At 40.4% G+C, this 20,208-nt stretch overlaps 1 protein-coding gene and 1 long non-coding RNA gene across 4 annotated transcripts in view; one reads left to right on the forward strand and one right to left on the reverse strand.

Annotated features, from left to right (window-relative positions):
- LOC133072126 (uncharacterized) overlaps window positions 1–20,208 on the forward strand; it is a 130,146-nt gene that overhangs the window by 2,774 nt on the left and 107,164 nt on the right. The gene's annotated exons all lie outside the window — the stretch shown is intronic.
- On the reverse strand, window positions 555–13,570 carry AGR2 (anterior gradient 2, protein disulphide isomerase family member). Of its 3 annotated transcripts, none has more exons than XM_061165021.1 (8): window positions 13,434–13,570; window positions 10,328–10,473; window positions 10,008–10,071; window positions 9,837–9,889; window positions 8,339–8,412; window positions 5,600–5,663; window positions 2,750–2,833; window positions 555–866 (listed from the first exon to the last, which is right to left on the reverse strand). In XM_061165021.1, the coding sequence occupies exons 2-8, from the start codon at window positions 10,464–10,466 to the stop codon at window positions 817–819; spliced, it is 528 nt and encodes a 175-aa protein (XP_061021004.1). In that variant the 5' UTR covers window positions 10,467–10,473; window positions 13,434–13,570; the 3' UTR covers window positions 555–816. The 3 variants fall into 3 exon arrangements, with proteins under 3 accessions (XP_061021004.1, XP_061021006.1, XP_061021005.1); XM_061165023.1 differs by having other exon boundaries at window positions 13,452–13,556; XM_061165022.1 differs by lacking the exon at window positions 13,434–13,570 and adding an exon at window positions 13,214–13,369.

A 20,208-nucleotide genomic window follows, 5' to 3' on the forward strand; every position in this document is an offset into this window, starting at 1 on the left:
GAATTGCTAAATTCAAGTGTGTCCATAGGAGTTTCTGGCCAGAGTGAGGCAAAGTGGTCTTCAATTAGTGGTAATGCTCAGTTGCTAACTCATGTCTGCCTCTTTACGACCCATTGATGGTAACCCGCCAGGCTCCTCTATCCATGGGATTCTCCAGGCAAGAATATTGGAGGGGGTTGCCATTTCCTTCTCCAGGGGATCTTTCAGCCCCAGGGATCAAACTCACATCTCTTGTGTCTCTTGCATTACAGGCAGGCTCTTTACCAATGAGCCGCCAGAGAACGTCTTCAATTAGATACTGATTTGCTCTTAATGCCCTTAGATATTTTGTCACCCTAGAGCATATTGTTTGATACTTCTGTTGTTCAAGCTCATGTCTACCTTTTGTCACCCAGTTAGAAGCTATAGCGAGATGAGAAGATAATTTTATCTTTGGGCTTTGTGGCTTGAGCTAGGTTTGTCTTGTCCCCTTTTTGAACATTTTGTGTTTAAAAACTCTATTTGGTGAGTAAACCAAATAGCTTTTCGTGAAAGACCAGGTTGGGAAAAAAATGAACAGTTTGAACACCCCCTAAAAGGATTTATTTTTTTAAAAATCATGGCTCACTATGGAAGCATATGATATTATTTTCATACATGTATATGTAAAACCATTTTTTTTTCTTTTTTTACAAAAAGCTGTTGTAACATGAAACCATCATCTAATCAGTAGGTTCACCAGTGCTTCAGCCTTCTCCATAGTTTTCCAAAACCTCCTCTGGTTCCCAGTCTCAAGGCCCAACACAAAGTGTGGATCTTGCAGATTTTGTGTTTTCTCTACAGTTCAGTCTTCAGCAACTTGAGAGCTTTCTTCATGTTGTCGAGCACTAACAGAGGAAAAAGTTACAAGAGTCAACACATCATCGGAATTATATTAATAGTTATAGTTTATCCCTAAACTCTAGTATTCCAGTTCTTGTTTAATAGGTGCTGTTTTATCATAGGGTGAATAGTTGGTAATCTTGTAAATTTTTTCTAAAAGTACATGAAATGGCTTTCATTATAATCCAGATCTCTTCCAGTGTTTATTAAATTCATTTTCTACAAGACATGGTGATATTAACCTGTGCAGAATACCTGCCTTTAAGGAGCCCAAAGTCCTATTAAGCTTTATACCATTATCTCAAGAATGTCCAGTACACTTGGGATGTGCATCCCCTGGTTCTCTCAGCACCCACTGGGGGCATTGCTAATGGACCGGGACATTCTTTCCTGCTGCTAGACACAACCTCACAATCCTTCCCAATATAACGTTCTAGGTTGATGACACCCAACTGACGTTTCTGTGATGATGAAAAATATTCAGTGCTTGTTCATTAAGTACTTTAAATGTGGTCACTGTGTCTGTAGATCAGAATTTTTTTTAATTTTCATTTTTAACTGTAGGATAATTGCTTTATAATGTTGCGTTGGTTTCTGCCATACAACAGGGAGAATCAGCCATAAGTATACATGGGTCCCCTCCCTCTTGAGCCTTCCTTTCACTCTCCAGCCCAGCCCACCCCTCTCGGTTGTCACAGAACACCAGGCTGAGCTCCCTCTGTTATGCAGCAACTTCCCAATAGCTCTCTGTTTTACACACGGTGATGTTTATGTTTCCATGCTACTCTCTCAATTCACCCCATCCTCTCCTTGCCCCACTGTGTCCACAGGTCTGTTCTCTATTACTGAGTCCTCTCTTCCTGCCCTGCAAATAGGTCATCAGTACCATTTTTCTAGATTCCATATATTTGTGTTAATATGCTATATTTGCTTTTCTCTTTCTGACTTACTTCACTGTGTGTAACTGGCTATAGGTTCATCCACCTCACTAGAACTGACTCAAATTCATTCCTTTTTATGGCTGAGTAATACACCATCATATATTAGTATCACAACTTCTTCATCCATTCATCTGTTGATGGGCGTCTAGGTTGCATCCAGGTCCTAGCTATTGTAAATAGTACTACAATGAACATTGTGATACATGTGTCTTTTTGAAATACAGTTTTCTCTTGGTGAATTTTGTTTAATTTTCATTAAATTTACTATTAAACAGCTCCATGTGGCTAATGGCTGACAAATTGGACATTGCCAATCTATACAGTCATTAGTCATTGAGCAAATTGATCCTTAGGACAAAACCCAGTTTTCTTCCCAGAAGGACTAATTACATGTCACAGCTAGGTACAGTTTCCCTTTGAGGTTCTTCTGCCTTGAGTCTCAAACTTTTTTTTTTTTTTTTTCCATTTTATGGCAACCCCAGGGGAATTGAGTATCTTGGCAACTATTTGGAACCATCTTTCTTACTGATCTTTAAAATTGAACTCGAATTCAGCTTTAATAAGCTGGATTAAATGGTTTCACTTTTGTTATTTGTGAAAAAAAATTAACAAAGCATGCAGATTATTACTATTACCCTGGTACTATTACTTATTGTACTACGTTTTGTGGTAGAAGGAGTTACTTGTGCCGAAGAGAAATGTGAAAAGCAGGTAATATGGTCCTATGGTCTTTCCCTGGAGGGAAAGACACCTAATCTAAATAATTCTTCTTTGATATTTTAAAAAATGAGATCAAAGTGAATGTGATTTGATGGAGAACCATAAGACTAGGTATAGTCAGACTGTTTCTCTGGAGTCTCTGAGCACAGCTTTTTTCCCCTCCCAATGTAGACTCTCTACCCACCACAACAGCAATTTTGTGGCTATTCCAAGGAGGTAACACTTACATAGAGCTGTGTCTGAAGGTTCATAAGCATAGAGACGGTTTGAGTATCTTCCAGTGATGTCAGCTCTAACGGTTAGGGATGGGTCTACAAAGAAAAAGTCGAAAGGAGTGAGGTATTTTGTTTCAAAGGAATCTGTTTTGCAGAGGAAGCCTACGTGTTTATTTGCATCCCATGAAAGCCTACGTTTTTATTCACATCCCATGAAAGGAACACGATGTGCCCTGCTGGATGGGATTCTCCTCCATCCAGTCTGCAACCCAGCTGCTGCAGCTGGTACCCAGAGCCAAACTGGGAGCATTCAGTAGCCGGGCAGTAGTATTTGTGGAAAAGGTTACAAACTCTGCTGTTCTACCTATAGCAGCCTGAAAGCAGGGTAATATACATTGTTGAAGTGGTGTTTTGTTTTTGGTGAAAGCAATGGCCCTCTCTACTAAAGAATTATTTTAAACTTTTGAAGTGATTATGTTGTAATTGAAATATGTTACCAAGAGCAGCCTAGATAATTAGAAACTCACATCAAATGATAGTTATCCAAACCAAAGTTTTTTGTTTTTTTTAATAGAAGAATTCAAGCTCTTAAGAGCAGCCAAGGTAAAATAATTGTGTATTGTCCTCTTATGATTTTTTTTTTACTTTATTGTTAACAAGCTGCATGTTAAAAATAGAGATTTGAGAGTCCCTTATGTATATATTCCTCTAGGTTTAAGTCTTTTTATTTTTCATGTTTTACATTTAACTTGAAGTTACCAATTAATGAGGAAAAAAAGGTATAAACAAGATACATCCAAAAAAGAGGTATTAAGATATACAGAGGCCTAGCAGCCTTTCCTTAAGAGAGTGATTAAAGGAGCCCGTGGTCCATTACCTGAGAATTAGATGCAAAGGACACATGAAACCCAGCCTCATGCATGCCAAGTCTGTCACTGGTACTTGATGGACAATCCCTGTCATTTCAGAATGTTGGACTGGGACCAGCAGACATGAATTAGAGGAAACTGACCTGTGTTCACTCAAGAAAGACTTAAGATCTACTCTAATTCTGCCTGGTGTACACACAGGGTCTCACCTTCATAATCTATTTACGGAAGAAAAGCTTTTAAGTCTCCCAACCATTGGCTCACATTTCCTGGCTGCCCAAGGGAGTCACCTGCAGAGCGTTCAAAGACTGCCACCTGCCTTCCACCCCGTGAGATTCTGATTTAACTGGCTTGAGATGTAGCCTGGGCAACTTGATTTTTCAGATCTCCCAGGCAATTCTAATATGCAGGCCTCGTGGAGAACTGCTGAGCTGGAAGAGCACCCTGCCTGGGACCTGGTTCTTATGACCAGAGGAATTAGACAGGGCTTAAAATGCCCTTGGGTTTCCCTGGTGGCTAAGACAGTAAAGACTCCGCCTGCAATGTGAGAGACTTGGGTTCCAGCCCTGGGTTGGGAAGATCCCCTGCAGAGGAGCTTGGCAACCCACTCCAGTATTCTTGCCTGGAGAATCCCATGGACAGAGGGAGCCTGGTAGACTATAGTCCTTGGGGTCACAAAGAGTTGGACACAACTGAACGATTAAGCACAGCACAGCAGACTGCCCTGAAGAGGAGCGCTGAAGACAATTCCTGCACAGAGTTTGGCAGGATAACCTCTAAAGGCCCTTTCAGTGTAAGGATTCTAAATCTTCTAAATCCCTACAAGACCAAAATTGTAAGATTAGCTCTGGTTCAACCTTGCTCGTTTCCTCCCTTCACTTTTTCTCTCTGTTGTGCAGGTTAGTGTGAACATGGATGAGTTACGCAGGTGAACCCCTTGCTCAGACTGAGGTGTGCTGTGTGATGAATTTAATTATGGATGGTCCATTTTTTCCAGTATAACTTTGATCAAAGTGAAAATGTTAGTTGCTCAGTTGTGTCTGACTTTTTGCAATCCCATGGACTGCAGCCTGCTAGGCTCCTCTGTCCATGAGATTTTCTAGTCAAGAATACTGGAGTGGGTGGCCGTTTGCTTCTCCAGGGGATCTTTCTGACCCAGGGATCAAACCCAGGTCTCCCATGTTGCAGGCAGATTCTTTACCATCTGAGCCACTTTGATCAAAGCCAAACTCAATTCATTTGTTCAGTAAAGAAATATTTACTGTAAGCCTACCACAGGGTCATTCTGAAAATATGATGATGAGCAGAAAAAGATCTAGTCTCTACCACTTGGGGGTCAATAATTATTCAACAATCACCCAGTAAATGCAAAATTATAACTGAGGAAAGAGTGACCATTGAGAGGAACATGGTGCTACAAGAACACATCATGGGGCTTTGAGCAGGTCTGTGAATGACAGTGATTACCCAGGTGACCTGGGGATACTGAGGCAGGGTGGGGGCAGACAGGAAACAGCATATGTAAAGTACCAGTGGCAGGAAGGAGCATGGCTCCTCTGATTTTTTTTTTTCTTTCAGCCCATATTCATAACACACCTAAAAAATAATGATCAAAAGCATCAGAAAGAAAAACCCAGCACACAAAACAATAGGATGCCTGATTAAATATTTACAGGCATGATATAATTCGGGGAAATACATTTAAACAATGAACAGGGTACTTCCATCTCAGGTGTTCTTACGGCAGAAAATGAGAAGTTCAAATTAGCAGATGAAAAAATGTCATGTATGAAAATAGGTAGGAGCTTGCAGTTTCTAATGAAAATATTTTGTGAAACTGAAAGTTGACAGCTGGCCCCCCACCCCCCGCTCCAGCTTTGTCACTTCTTGGCGGTGGTGAAGCAACAGGTGGGGGCGTGCAGGACGGAGGAGAAGATGTGGCAGGGTTTGTGTAGTGTTCAGAGTGTTTTATCTCATGGCCACTGTTACTTACCAACAAACAAAATCCTGGGCACGTATTGGCCATCAGGAGAGAGGTGCTTGTCAGTTGTTTCATACTAAGATGAAGAAAAAAGCAACTTTCAGTTTGTTTATCCTTCAGTTATTTTCAAACTTGTTATAAAAACATGTTCATTCCTGGACTAAGGACTTTAAAGCACTCTAAGGCACATCTCTAACACAGAATTTATGATGCAGATGGAGAAGCTAGTTACATGCATGAAATGATAAGCTAGAGCAGAATGTGATGCAGAACAGGAAGTAAAGAGCTGATGTCTGTGATAGAGCCCCAGAATTCAATAAGGGAGAATTTGGGAGGCATATGGTGTTCAGGGAACGCATCTTGGATGAGGTAGGAAGAAATAGATCAATGAAAAAAAAAAAAGGAAGTCATTTTTGGAGAAACTACAAAACAAACAGGATTGTCTTGAGAATTCATCTATCGTCTTTTAATTCAGAACTTTATTGAGCAGTATACTGCAATTCTCTTGAATTAATGCATGTCTTTTGGGAGATAGGGGCTTCCCAGGTGGCACTAGTGGTGCCCATCTGCCAATGCAGGAGACACAGGTTCAATCCCTGGGTCGGGAAGATCACTGGAGTAGGAAATGGCAGCCCACTCCAGTATCCTTGCCTGGAGAATCCCTGGTGGGCTGGTGGGCTACTGCCCATGGAGTCACAAAGAATCAGACACAACTCAAGTGACTTAGCACACATCGGGAGACAGAGAAGGAGAAGGAATATTGGGGATCCAGTGGGTGAAATGTTATGATGAAGGATATGCAGGCACATTGAGCGCCCAGAGGAGGACATTTAACCCTGTCTGCAGGTTCCATAGAGCTTTCTGAAGTGGGTGAAGAGAAATCTTTAGAAAATGAATAGGAGTCAGTTACATGGAAAAGGAGGTCATTCTGGGCAGAGGAGGGGGGACGATGATACAAAGGCAGATGAAAGACCTAGCAGTTTCTATAATCGAGTATTTGGATGAGACTAAAGCGTAGGGATGGCTTTTGGATGGCTCAGTGATAAAGAATCCACCTGCAATGCAGGAGATGCAGGTTTGATCCCTGGGTCAGGAAGATCCCCTGAAGAAGGAAATGGCAACCCACTCCAGTGTTCCTTCCTGGAGAATTCCATGGACAGAGTTTGGTGGGCTACAGTCTATGGGGTCGCAAAAAGTTGGACTGAGTGACTGAGCACACATGCAAAGAGATGCTGAGGCTGTAGGAGAGATGATGCTAGAAAGCTACTTCAGGGATGGCTCGTGAGTGGCCTTGCACACCTCACCACAGTGTTTAGATTTGCCCGTAAATAGAGAAGAACCACTGGAGGGATGTTAGAAGAGCCGCGATGCCAATTTGGTTTTTAGAGTAATTCCTCTTGACAATCGTGCGGGGTCAGACAGGATTTACTTTGCAGTCAGAGAGCCACTTACTGTATACTAGCAAAGAGAAAAACTCTTAGACTAAAACAGCAGTCCTGGATTTACAGGGAAGTGACCAATAGTAAGACTATTTCCAAGTCAGAACCACAGGCCTTCATGACTGCCAGAGGTGAGGTAGAGAGTCAAGTCTAGAATAACACTCTCATGGAATAGGGAATGGAGAAAAAAGAGCTTTTTAAAAACCCTGTTATGTTGATAAATTCAGTGTTGAACACGTCAAGTTAAAGCTGATTGCAAGATTTCTGAAATTCGGTTGTGGACACAGATTGGAAGCTGTTGTGTATTTGAGGAAGACGGGGGAATTAGCAGTGAACAGGTCTGGATGAAATTGTCCATAGAGAATATAAAATATGAAGAGAGAAGTAGGTCGAGTAGAGATCGGGAAGTCACTTATATTAAGGGGTAAATGGAGGAAGAGGAGCGTGTGGAAGGAGGTGAAGAAGAACAGCTGGTGTGGATGCTCCTTGAAGAAGCTCATCTGTCAACCCAGGAAGAGGAGAGAGAGGGAGAGAAGCCCCCAGGAACACAGGGTTAGGGAAAGAGTTTTCTGAGTTTTTACTGACCACTTGCCTTTGAAACAGAAGTGGATCCTGTTTCTACGCTGAGTAGAACTTATAAAAACAGAAAGGTTTACCATGAAGAGAGGTGATGATGGCCAATTAGGATGGGGAAGCATTGGCCCACAGCATTCATGAAGTGATTAGATTTGGGCACCAAGAGAGCTGTCTCTTCCAGGGAAAGAGAGGGCACATGGAGTGAGAATGAGTGGAGAGCAGCCAGGACTGCAGGGGAAAGCGGCACAGCAAGGAGTTGGTAAATGACAAAACCCTCCCATTTATTACAGCAACAAAGACATCCTGGACCACAGGAGAGTATTATTCAGGCAGTTTAAAATTATTCGTCACGAAACAAAATCCCTGAGTTGGGAAGATTGCCTGGGGAAGGAAATGGCAACTACTTCAGCATTCTTGTCTGGGAAATTCCGTGGACAGAGGAGCCTAGCAGGCTACAAGTCCATGGGCTGGCAGAGTCAGACACACCTGAGCAACTGGGCACGGATGTGATCACATATATATGCACATATGTAAGCAAAATGTAGACATGCAAGATAGACGCAAAATAACATCTTTTCTCCCTGTAGCCTATGAAATGTGATATTCGGAACAGATCCCCGTTAAAGTAGTATGCTTAAGACATATAGGAAAAAAAAAAAAAAAGACATGTAGGAAAAAGAAGCCACCCATTTCAAATACTGAGGGCAATGGCAGTGAGGAGGAAGAGCTAACTTACAACTAGATTGAGGAGGACAAACTGCTCCGCCAATTTCTGGATTTCTTTATTTTCAGCAAATGCCTTCTTTAAAGCTATAATGCAGAGAAAAATAGTTTAAGTATTCATCTCATCACCAGGTAAAACCATGGTTCTCTGTTAGATTTTTTTTTTTTTTTTTTTTTAATTTTTTTTTTAATTTACATGTATTCCCAATCCCGATCCCCCCTCCCACCTCCCTCTCCACCCGATTCCTCTGGGTCTTCCCAGTGCACCAGGCCCGAGCACTTGTCTCGTGCATCCCACCTGGGCTGGTGATCTGTTTCACCATAGATAGTATTTTTAATACAGTATTGAACCCCACCCTTTCTGCAAATGATTAATGAAGAAATATCTAGACCATTGACCAGCTTCGCTTCTACTGCTCAGCCAGTCAATCATTCATCTCTTAATTCTTTTTAAACCTGTGTTTACTGAGTGGTTACTATGTGGCAAGACTGTTTCATGGCCTGGGAATAGAGCAGTGGGAAAAAAATAAAACGTGCTTTCTTCATAGGACTCATGTTTGCATAGGAGACAGATCATAAACAAGCAAGTCGTTTTAGGTGGAGATAAGCACTTTGAAGAAAAATAAAGCCAAGCAAGAGGTTTAAAAACTAGAGAGTGTTTAGTCTTTGAGGAAATGACATTGAAGTGAGAGGCTGATGCCTTCAAAGATATTAGGGATGCATCCTAGGATAGCCAGGTAGGTGCCTGTCACAGATCTAGCAAGATCTCATCTAGGTTTGGACCAAGATGGTAGCAGTAAGGTAGTAGGAAGTGTCTGCATTGGGGCAGCAGCTATGCAATATATGGGGCCCAGTGGGCCTTTGTAGTATATAGGGCTTTACCTCTGTCCCAGAGGTAAAGAATCTACCTGCAATGCAGGAGACTTGGGTTTGAGCCCTGGGTTGGGAAGATCCCCCTGAAGAAGGAAATGGCAAGCCACTCCGGTATTCTTGCCTGGGAAATCCCATGGACAAAGGAGCCTGGTGGGCTACAGTCCGTGGGGTCACAAGAGTCGGACAGCAACTAAACCACCATCACCAGTGCCAAATGAAAATATGGAGCCCTTTGTTCCGTAATTACTGTGACTTTTAAGATGGCAGCAGCTGATCTTTCCAGCAAGCATAGGAGCCTTCTAAGCACCGTCCTGTGTGACTGTGCAGGGGGCCGGTGCTGGCCTCCGGACACAGTGTGAAGGTAAAGCTTTGGTATTTGCTGATGTATTGAATGTGGGATAAGAGACAAAGCAAGAAGTCAGGGGTGAATTCTAGAGCTGGTGTTTTCAAACTGTGAGCCAATGGTTAACACAAAATGTGGAAATATTTGAAGTTACTTCAAAATATGTGTTTACCACATAAAATATTCTTTTTAATTCAACTGTGCTGGGTGCTAAGGGTACAAAGATGAGAGATCTGGACCCTCCCCCTAAAGCTATAAACCTATAAAAGAAATTATATTTAGAAGTATAAATTACCTTGACTGTGTGGGCATTCATCCAAGTGGTGAATAATCATCAAGGGTTTATTGCTTCAAGAGACAAAGAGATATTGGATCATGTTTAATGAGTGGGATTTTGTGTGTCACTAAAGATCGCTAGAGGGCTCTCTTGAGAGCTTTGAGAGAGTTCCCTAAAGTTTGTCTTTACCTTGTCTTGGATTTGTATAAAGCTTCTTCATATGTCTGGGTCCAGATGAGTTGGTCCCCCCAACCTAGAACAAAAAAACCATATCTAAAACTGTTATGCTTTCAGACCCAGAACTATTGAAAAACAGTTGTAAAACTGGGATTGTTATATACTTGATGCTAAAGAAGAGCAAAAACCTCTAGAGAAAACAGAAATAATGGTAAACTTTGATAAATGTAGAAAGAACATGTACAAAAATATGTTCATACAGATCTCAGCTCTGAGAGTTAAATCCTTCCCAATTAAGTATAATTGGAGGCCAACGAGAATGTGACTCCTACCTCTGGAGAGGGTCTGGGGCAGTTTGAGTTGAGGGTCCTTCGTGTCCTTCTTAGCTCCTGGTTTGACTGTGGTGTCTTTGGCCAGAGTGTAGGAGAGGGCCACCAGCAGCAGGAATGCTGACACTGGAATCTTCTCCATGGCAAATCTGATATGGAAAACAAGTAAATTAGCAAGAAGCCAGTACAACAAAAAGGAAGTAGCAATTTTTCAAGATCTTCAGATTGCAGCACAACCCTGGGACCCAACAAGAATTGAGGCTTAGATGGGATTGAACATGTGCAATTGGAGTGAAAAAATACCTTCCACAGAACTTTCCTAAGAATGCATAGTATACATTTCTATCTATCCACCTCTGTATAGATATATATCCATATAGAAAAAAAGTATACTGATGAAGAGCTCCATAGAAATATACAATGTAGAAATACATACAGATATATTTTAAGAAAATAAGGATAGATGTATCTATTCTTATAGCTAAGGGAATTTGCTTTAAATTTTATATTTTTCTAAAAAACTTCATGCTAGAAGACATCTTAGGGGTTATATCCTCTTTTCCCACCTCCCCGGTGTCTCATTTTGTAGATGAAGAATCTGAAATTCAGAGAAATGAAGACCAATGAGATGGGCATAGAACCAAGGCTTTTGGATCTTGCCACTTTGCAGTGCTGGCTCCCATCTTCCCATTGGGAAAAAATTACCCTAAACATACATATTTCTTTAACATTTTGTTAAAATGGGGACACTGCCATTGAAAAATAAGATATGAGTGAAATGATTTATTTCATTTAGAAACTGCCAACTTTATCTTTTAACTAAAGGCTTGCACACACACAGCTGTCTCCCTAGTGTAACATTCACTCAAACTCTAGATATATTGGTTCTGAACTGGTTAAAATACATCAGTGGAAGTTTCTTCCAGTGAACCAATTCTTTGACGCTTAGTGTGGGCCTGTGTAGGTAGGTGGATGTGCACAAAACATTTCTATTTTATCCCATAAAATATTCTACAGGACACATCACACAGAGAGACCAACCTCATGGATGTCTCTTTGTTAATTTTTTTTTCTTTCCAGTATTCCAAATTTAAATATCAGGAAATGTTGTACTATTTCAAAGCAGATGCTTATGAATGGGAAAGAGAATAGCAAGGTAAAGTCCATGGGTGAGTGAGGAAGTAAGCGAGCCAGCAAAGTGAATTACACTAGCGAATCACTGGGGCCATCCAGGGACCATGACGTGCAAAGCTGGAGACTTGGGGTGCCAGTAAAGCCAAACACTGAAGTTGGTTAAAAAGAAACACCTAACCCTAATATTGGTGTGTTTCAAATTAAATGAACCCTGCAAGAGAAATAGGATGGGCCATCAATGTTCAGTGTTTTTAAGGGGTAAACTTTCTCATATTCTGATAGCTTGAGGGAAAACCTGTGTTAAGCATGGTTGTTTAGTTGTGATGTCGTGTCCCACTCTTTTGAGACCCCTTGGACTGTAGCCTACCAGGCTCCTCTGACCATGGAATTTCCCAGGCAAGAATACTGGAGTGAGTTGCTATCTCCTTCTCCAGGGGATCTTCCCAACCCAGGGATTGAACCCACATCTCCTGCATTGACAGGTGGATTCTTTACCGTTGTGCCACCTGGGAATCCCTTGTTAAGCATTAACCAATTAAAAAAAAAAAAAGGCATTGCTGAGTTACCAAATCCAGATGATGCCTTGTATTAAACTGACCAATTATTGTCTATGTCATAGTATGTAGTAGCCACGAAATGTCTCACAAAAAAGACATAAGTGAAAAACAGGGATACACTGTCTTCATTTTCTTTTTTTTTTTTTTTGTCTTCATTTTCTATACCCATAAAGATACAGAAATGCCAGTAACAATTTTTGTATACAGTATTTTACAGAAGCAACCCAAGTGTGCTGCAAGTCTTCTAGCCTTTTTGTTACAAAGACTTCTTTTTCATGTCAACAACAATAAAAACCAAGAACCCTTATGTGAGAATAATTACACTGTTCAGGATAATGGTTGATTCAGAAAATATCATGGCAAGTAATGACTTGAAATTTATCGACAAATGTTTGATTATATATTTTATGTATGGCAACAAATGTATATTAGCAAAAATAGTAGTAAACAGGTGGTGAAGTATTTATTTAATCCACTGACAATTCTTGTTGTGCAAGTGGCCATTAGGACCTCCTATTATAGCTTTGCAGCTTTCAGATTGGCAGATTGGAACTATTGATACCTTATACATGTTTTATGGCAGGATGACGCAAGGGAGCTGAATATAACTCCTGCTGTACAAACAGGATTTTCTGAGATTCACTGTACTGTTTTCAACACATCAATTTTTAGTCCTGAATTGACTGTGATCTGCAAATTGCATGCATAAACCATCTCAAAACAGAAAGCTAACCATGGAGGACACTAATAATTTGGAAAGACATACATACACACACTAAGAAACCAGCCCTTTTCACTGGTCATTATATCTCTGTCTTCATCAATGAATGCCTTGCAGGAGGTTTCAGTGTCCTTGTTCATAAATGCTTTGGGAAAGTAACCAGATCTCTCCTTTTACATTCTATCCTATGAATTTAAAGACTGAATAAGCAATAAAGATATCTTTATATCAGACACAGAACGAGAGCTATTTCCTGATTTGCAATAATATTCTGATCTGTAATCCCCAGCAGCTAATCTGAGCTGACGTTTCACAGTCCTGCAGGTCTTTGCTTTGCCAGTAAGAAAGAAACAAGCATTCGATGGTGATCGGGGCTCAGTAACCAAGACGGGAGACCCTGGGCTGTGTGTCAGGCTTGAAAACTCCAGGAGTTCGCTTACTCTTAAACCTCTCGTTTTCTGGGGGAGCAAGCATTACCTTGAATCAGCTCAGGATCACTCTTCCACAGAGTCCCAGGAAGCCTCTGGTGGAAATTCCATCAATTCCCTCTCCAAATCCCATTTTGCAGCTCCTGGAACTGCCCCGCACTCCTGTGCCTGTGGATTGCCTCCACCTTTATGTGGTAACCAGAGGCCAAAGCTCATTCTAACAGAAAAAAACACAGGTGCGCGTCTAACAATGCTGTCAGGAGACTTACCTGGATCTCCCCACCCACCTGTCTGTGTGAGCCAGGCGGCCTCGATGCAGTCCAAGCTTCCTAGTATGCTGGCTCAGCCCACACCTCTATTTATGCACCTGAGCACACCTCAATCCCACCCACTAATCCTGTATTCACACGGTGCGGACTCTGAAAGGAACTTTTCTTTCCCCAGGTCTTCCTGGGGCTAAAGAGTTCCCTGTTTTTTAAAAATAATGTTGCAGATGGAGTGCCTTTCAGTATGTATGCCTTTAACTCTTTGTGAAAGCATACTGTTAAGAGATTTGAGAAAGGTGGGCAGAGTGCCAAATCCAGGTACGGTTTAAATGAAGACATTTGATTTGCCTGAAGGCTGATTTGTCTTTATGTGATTGGATGGAGTTTGTGGTTTGTAGAATTTTTTTTTTCTTTCTCTCTTGGGCGGATTGCCTCTATTTAGTTAGAAACACACAAGAGATGATTCACAGTTCTAACCCCTATACTCATATAAGCTTCTGTCCTCCATTATGGTGTAAATTATTTCACACAATGTACTTCTTTTTCTTGGCAAACAAAATGTGTATTCATTGTAGGTACAAAAGTAATCCAAAACAAGCATTCATATAATATATTAAAACTAAAGAAGTTACTGAAAAAAAGATATCCTAACACTATGAGTGTTTATTAATCACCTTGCAGGAACTTCCCTCCAAAGAATTCAAAGGTATTTCACAGATATTTTCTCATTCAATGGCAAACTTTCCTGCTAGGCATAACAGGAAGTTATTTACATCATTTTTCAGACCTATAAACTAAGATGTGCAACTACTTTCTCATTTAAATTTATGTAATAATTCACTCAACATTTTAAGACTGGACTTGGGTTTTCTGTAAAAAATTTTAATCCTTTGAAAACTATGTGTAATCCTTAAAAGTTCAGAACAGAAAAATTTTTAACAGAAAATTAGCTAATGAGATGCAAGCCGTATAAAAGAAAAATTTGTAATGAGTTGAGATCATACTATTTCAAAATTTTTTCAAGTAGGTGAATTTTTTGATAAAGGCTGAATTTCTGTGGGCAAAATAGGAAGTGATTTAAAAAATGGTGAGTTTTCATTTGAAATGAGTTCACAGAAATAATTTCTTTAGAAATTTGAATAAAAATAATGATTTGAGCTCAACTTTGAAAACCAGTAAGCCTTTTATATGGGCTTCCCAGGTGGCTCAGTGGAGGAGAATCTGCCTGCCAATGCAGGAGACACAGGAGACTCAGGTTCGATCCCTGGGTCAGGAAGATCCCTTGGAGGAGGAAATGGCAGCCCACTCTAGTATTCTTGCCTGAATATTCCCATGGACAGAGGAGACTGGCAGGCTGCAGTCCATGGGGTTGCAAAGAGTTGGACACAATTGAGCACCCACTTCACCAAATATTCATTGAGCCTGATTATGTAGCAAATACTATGCCTGACATTAAAGATAGGAAAATGAAAAAGACATGGTCAGTTATTGAGGTAGACAAACACATCCATAGACTGTTGTGATTCAGGATGGTAAGCCATACCATGGGAAAACAAAGGCATTGAATGCATTATCCCTAGTGTAAGGTTATTAATGATCTGATTGAAGGGTTAAGGTTAACCCACACTAAAAATTAATCATCCGCATGAGAAGAACATGCAATAATGGATGGGTAAAAGACCCTGATGCTGGGAAATATTGAAGGCAAGAGGAGTAGGGGGTGTCAGAGGATGAGATGGTTGGATGGCATCACCAACTCAATGGACTTGAGTTTGAGCAATTTTGGGAGATGGTGAAGGACAGGGAAGCCTAGCATGCTGCAGTCCGTGGGCTCACAAAGAGTCCAACATGAATGAGGGACTGAACAAGAACAAGTGGTATAGGTATTAGCTGTTATTATTTTACAGAGGAAACAGAGATTGCCAGTCATGAAAATGCTCAGATTCATGCTAGACAGCAAGGTTTCCAGATGGAGACAGTGATAAAGAATTTCCAAAATACATTTGTTGGGTATTTAGTGGAACCAACCCTGGCTAGAGTCAGATACATCTGGGCAACTCATAAACAATAGGTTTGAAAAGTTGTTTGGGGGCTATTTGATTTACCTGGGACCTTTAGTACTGTTTTAAGGAGTTTAGACATCATCCTAAAGAGGAAGTATCCTGCGATGGTGAAGCGGGCATTCTGAAGATTCAGCTTTGGTTTGAGTTCAAATTTAGTGTGATGATTACTACGTACACTCCTAACTCCTGCAAATTACGTAAACTCCCTATACTTTAGTCGTCTCACTTGTGAAGTGGAAACAGTAAGATTCACTTTATGGGATCTGTGGAAGGTTATATAAAATAATTGAGAAAAAATATTTAGAATGGTACATAGCCCACAGGAAGCACTGGAATATACTATCGATGTTACAGATCTTGCTTCTCTGTGAAAGTCACTTAGCTGTATGGGGGCTTTTGTGTACAATCGTTTCCCATTTCTTGGGGTTTAACTGATACTGTATTAAAAGTAAAATGTAAACACCTAGTTCTTCCTAAATCTAAAAGTTTAAGTTTAAAAATATACAAATTCTATTTGTATAAAGTATACACAAATAATTTGGTTTTGAATAGAGAAGTTTGGCTGGAGAAGGAAATGGTGGCCCACTCCAGGATTCTTGCCTGGAGAATCCCCATGGACAGAGGAACCTGGCAGGCTATAGTCCATGGGGTAACAAAGAGCCGAACATGACTGAAGTGACTGAGCACAGAGGAGTTTGGCATAAAATTCAAAATCTATTTTAATTTCTTTTTTATTATAGTAAGAAGAAAATTATATGAAATATAGCTATCCTCTTAGCCAATGAAGTGTACAAGACGATGTTTTAAACTATAAGCATAATGCTGTAATCAGATATGTAGACCTGGTTTCTTTTTTAAAAAGTTTTATTTGTTTAGGCTGCTCTGGGTCTTTGCTGCTCTGAGTGGGCTTTCTCTAGCTGCGGTGAGCAGGGGTTATTCTTTGTGGCAGGGTGTGGGCTTCTCTTGCTGTAGCGCACAGGCTCTGGGGTGCGTGGGTTTCGGTAGCTGCAGTCGCCGGCTCGTGGTCGCGGCTTCTGGGCCCTAGAGCACAGACTCAGCAGTTGTGGTGAGCAGGCTTAGTTGCTCATGTGGCACGTGAAAGCTTCTGGGACGAGGGGTGGAACCTGTGTCCCCTGCAATGGCAGGCCGATTCTTATCTACTGCACCACCAGGGAAGTCCTAGAACTTGTTTCTTGCTGTTTAAGTAAAATAAGTATCATCAAATTAAACTGACCTGAATCAGATAGATTGCATTTCAATAGGCTAAATTTGATGTATGAAATAGCCCCTTTTACAAATTTCTCTAATGAAATTCTTCTAAGTATTTTTACCTACATTTACAAATTTAATACTAATACATCTAATTCTTTTAAATTTTTAAAATGTTCAACAGGGTACATTGGCCAACATAATTACCCAAACTTTTCTAAGCACTTTAGCAATTCTTGTAAATATCACAAATTAAAGTTACTGATTAGCAATTCAGGTTATATTAATCTTACAAATATTTCTCACAGCCAAATACATTATAATTCTAAACTAAAAATCCTAATTCTAGTCACATTCTTAACCAGAGTCACAGACCAGTATTCAGCTTCCCTAAAAGAGGTTTCTGTTATATCATCCAAGCACTTCACTAACAAACATGTAAAGGTTTTTCCAATATTTTCAAAACTTATTCCTCAGCTTCACCTGGAAGTCTTAATACTACAGATTTGAGTTACTTAAGTCATCAGTGACAGATTTGAATTACTTCATCAGTTACTTCATCAATAGAAACTTTATTTCTATTCCTTCTAGGGACTAGTGAAGAGGAAGCAGATTTACCTCTAGGTTGGACCTATTTCCTGAGTCTAGAATTAGGCACTCTGATATGGGTCAAAGACTGTGACCCAATAATTAATATATTTAATGTTATAGATACAGTTAGATGTGTATCAAGGGAAAGCATAGAGAGGAAGACTCATTACCAAACCTTAGTAATTTTTATTCATTTAGGAGGATGAGGAAAAGAAGTGCTTCTAAAGCACAAGAAAGAATCTCTTTGTACAAAGACGTACACTTCAGCACCGCACATTTCCTGAATCCAGGGTTAGTAGGAACTGCAGAGCACAAAGCAACAACCAGCATCAAATGCAGGTGGCAGGGCTTAGACCTGGGGAAGAGAAGCAGCTGAATGGTTTCCAGAGCTCTCTGACTTGTAGCCAAGACACTTGTAGAGCACACTTGATTGTATAAAAATCAGTTGCCTTCAATCAAAATTCACGAATGGCACTTGGGTTGCAGGAATGAAAAGCCAAGTTATCTGGTGCAGTGATGTATTACTTTCTTGGGTCATGAGTAAAGTGACTATATTCTCAGTTTGCCCAGAAAATTCTCAGGTTAAGCCTGTTGTTGAGCATATTAACTGAGAACATCCCCCTTTACTTTAAAAAGTCTGGTGATTTGGGCAATAAAGTACATAGTCTAGATGATGAAATCTACCAATGTTCTCTGTAGGAAAATAATTGCTTACACACATATAATTTTAGGTGGCTCAGATAGTAAAGAATCTGCTTGCAGTGCAAGGGACCTGGGCTGGGACGATCCGCTGGAGAAGGGAATGACAACCCACTCAGTATTCTTGCTTGGAGAATCACATGGACAGAGCAGCCTGGCGGTTTACAGTCCATGGGATCTCAAAGAGTTGGACATGGCTGAGTGACTAACAGAGGTCTCATTTATGTACTGAACTTAATCCGAGGACCCCTTTGTGGGACCCATAGACTAAGGTTAAAAACAATATTGCTCGAATGTTCAAGCGTCTATGTATAGCCATTTCAAAGGACCCAAAGCTTTAGAATTTAGCATGTAGCTCTCTGCCCTTGTTTTATAGCACCACCTTGTATTTCTTCCTATCAGAAATATTATACCATGGCCTAAGTTGGAAAGAATCTTAGTCTCACAGTCATTCAAGTCTTTGTCGTCCCTGGAAAAAGGCCCACAGTCGGAAATCCTTTTAGATCTTAGTGAAAGTGGGGTTTAGAGGGAAGGAGGAATAAAAAGTAATTTATGGGGATTCCCTGGTAGTCCAGTAGTTAGGACTTGGTGCTTTTACTGCCGGGGCCCAGGTTTAGTCCCCAGTAGGGGAATTAAGATCATGCAAGCCTAGAGGGAGGAGGTTAAAAAAAAGAGAGAGAAATTGGGTATGAAAATGAGAATAAAGAACGTAAGAAATATACAAAAAGTAATTTGTACTATATGGACATCCAAAGTAGATAAATTATTTCCCCTTGAACTCTATCTTTTAGAAGATGGGTATTTAAAAAAAAACAAAGTTTTGCTTATTTATTGAGTGTGCTGGGTTTCCATTGCCATGGGCTTTTCTCTCGTTGGCCAGGGTGGGGGCTACTCTCTAGTACGTGGGCCTCTCAGCGTGGCAGCTTCTGTTGCTGTGAAACACAGGCTCTAGGGCACAGGATCAGTAGTTGTGATGCACAGACTTAGTTGCTCCGTGGCATGTGAGATCTTCCCAGACCAGGGATCGAACCCATGTTTCCTCCATTGGCAGGCAGATTCTTTATCACTGAGCCACCCAGGAAGCCCAGAAGATGGGTATTTTTAAAGGGAACATGAGCATCATTCTTTGGAGTCTGAAGGGAATAATCTCATGAATCCTTAGAATTTCCCATTGAAGTGATTTGCTGCTAATGAATTTGGAAGGTGGGAAACAGGGGTCATTTAAACAAATATGTTTGGATCTGGTAACTACTTTGGCTATATAGGAAAGAAGGGTTTCATGTGCATTAAGGAGACGTGTCCTTAGCGGTTGGAGTCTGACCTAGAGTCAATATTGTTACATGACAAATACACTCTTTGGGGTGGAGCCTTGAACAAGCAGAGATGCTGTCAAAAGCTGTCTGTCCTTAAGGATGCCAGTGACTTAAAAAAAAAAAAAAAAAAAAAAGCTTAATCCTACCTTCTGAGGTAGCTTTACTTTGACTTAAGTTCTATAAATTTCTTTTAGTAATTCTTTCATCTTTATTTCTTTGTGTGTATGTGTGTGTGCTCAGTCGCTCAGCCGCGTCCAGTTCTTTGTGACCCCATGGACTGTAGTCTGCTAGGCTCCTCTGTCCATGGAATTTTCCAGGCAAGAATACTGGAGTGGGTTGCCATTTCCTTCTCCAGGGGATCTTCCTGACCCAGGAACCAAACCTCTGTCTCTTTCATCTCTTGCATTGACAGGTGAATTCTTTATCATTGAGCCACTTGGGAAAACCTTTACTTCTTTAAACACTATTACATCATTATTTTCCTACCCAATGTAAGGGTAGGAAAGGATTGTCTTGTGGTCATGACTAGGTTTTCTGTATTATTATCCAGCCATCTATATGCTTAAGTGCCTGTTGTTTTGTGAAAGACAGTGGTAAGTGAATACCACAGTAATATGGAAAAGACAAATACATATTAATACCATCTTGGTAAATATAATTCACAATATACTGTACGGTTATATAACATGAGACTTCAAAGTTTGTTTTTTTTAATAAGAAAAAAGTATACATTTTAATGTTTTGTATCCACAGTATAAAACATAGTTTATTATTTAGCAACTGAGCTCCAAAAAGTGCTATTTTGCTTATGATTTTCACATTTGATAACTACTAATAAGTAACTTTCTGAGACCTCAGTTTTTTGTGCATATAATTGAGTGTGTTTCTTGGAAGCTGAAAATA

The sequence above is a fragment of the Dama dama genome, chromosome 18 (genome assembly GCF_033118175.1).
Source record: "Dama dama isolate Ldn47 chromosome 18, ASM3311817v1, whole genome shotgun sequence".
In the NCBI taxonomy this organism is placed as follows: domain Eukaryota; kingdom Metazoa; phylum Chordata; class Mammalia; order Artiodactyla; family Cervidae; genus Dama; species Dama dama.

Bases quoted from the DNA above. Each gene is read 5' to 3' on its own strand.
- AGR2 (XM_061165021.1), bottom strand. From the start codon at position 10,466: ATGGAGAAGATTCCAGTGTCAGCATTCCTGCTGCTGGTGGCCCTCTCC. The intron at 8,413-9,836 runs GTAATTTATACT...TCTGCATTATAG, and splicing joins TGAATGCCCACACAGTCAAG to CTTTAAAGAAGGCATTTGCT. The intron at 5,664-8,338 runs GTAAGTTAGCTC...TCTTCATCTTAG, and splicing joins TTGTCCTCCTCAATCTAGTT to TATGAAACAACTGACAAGCA.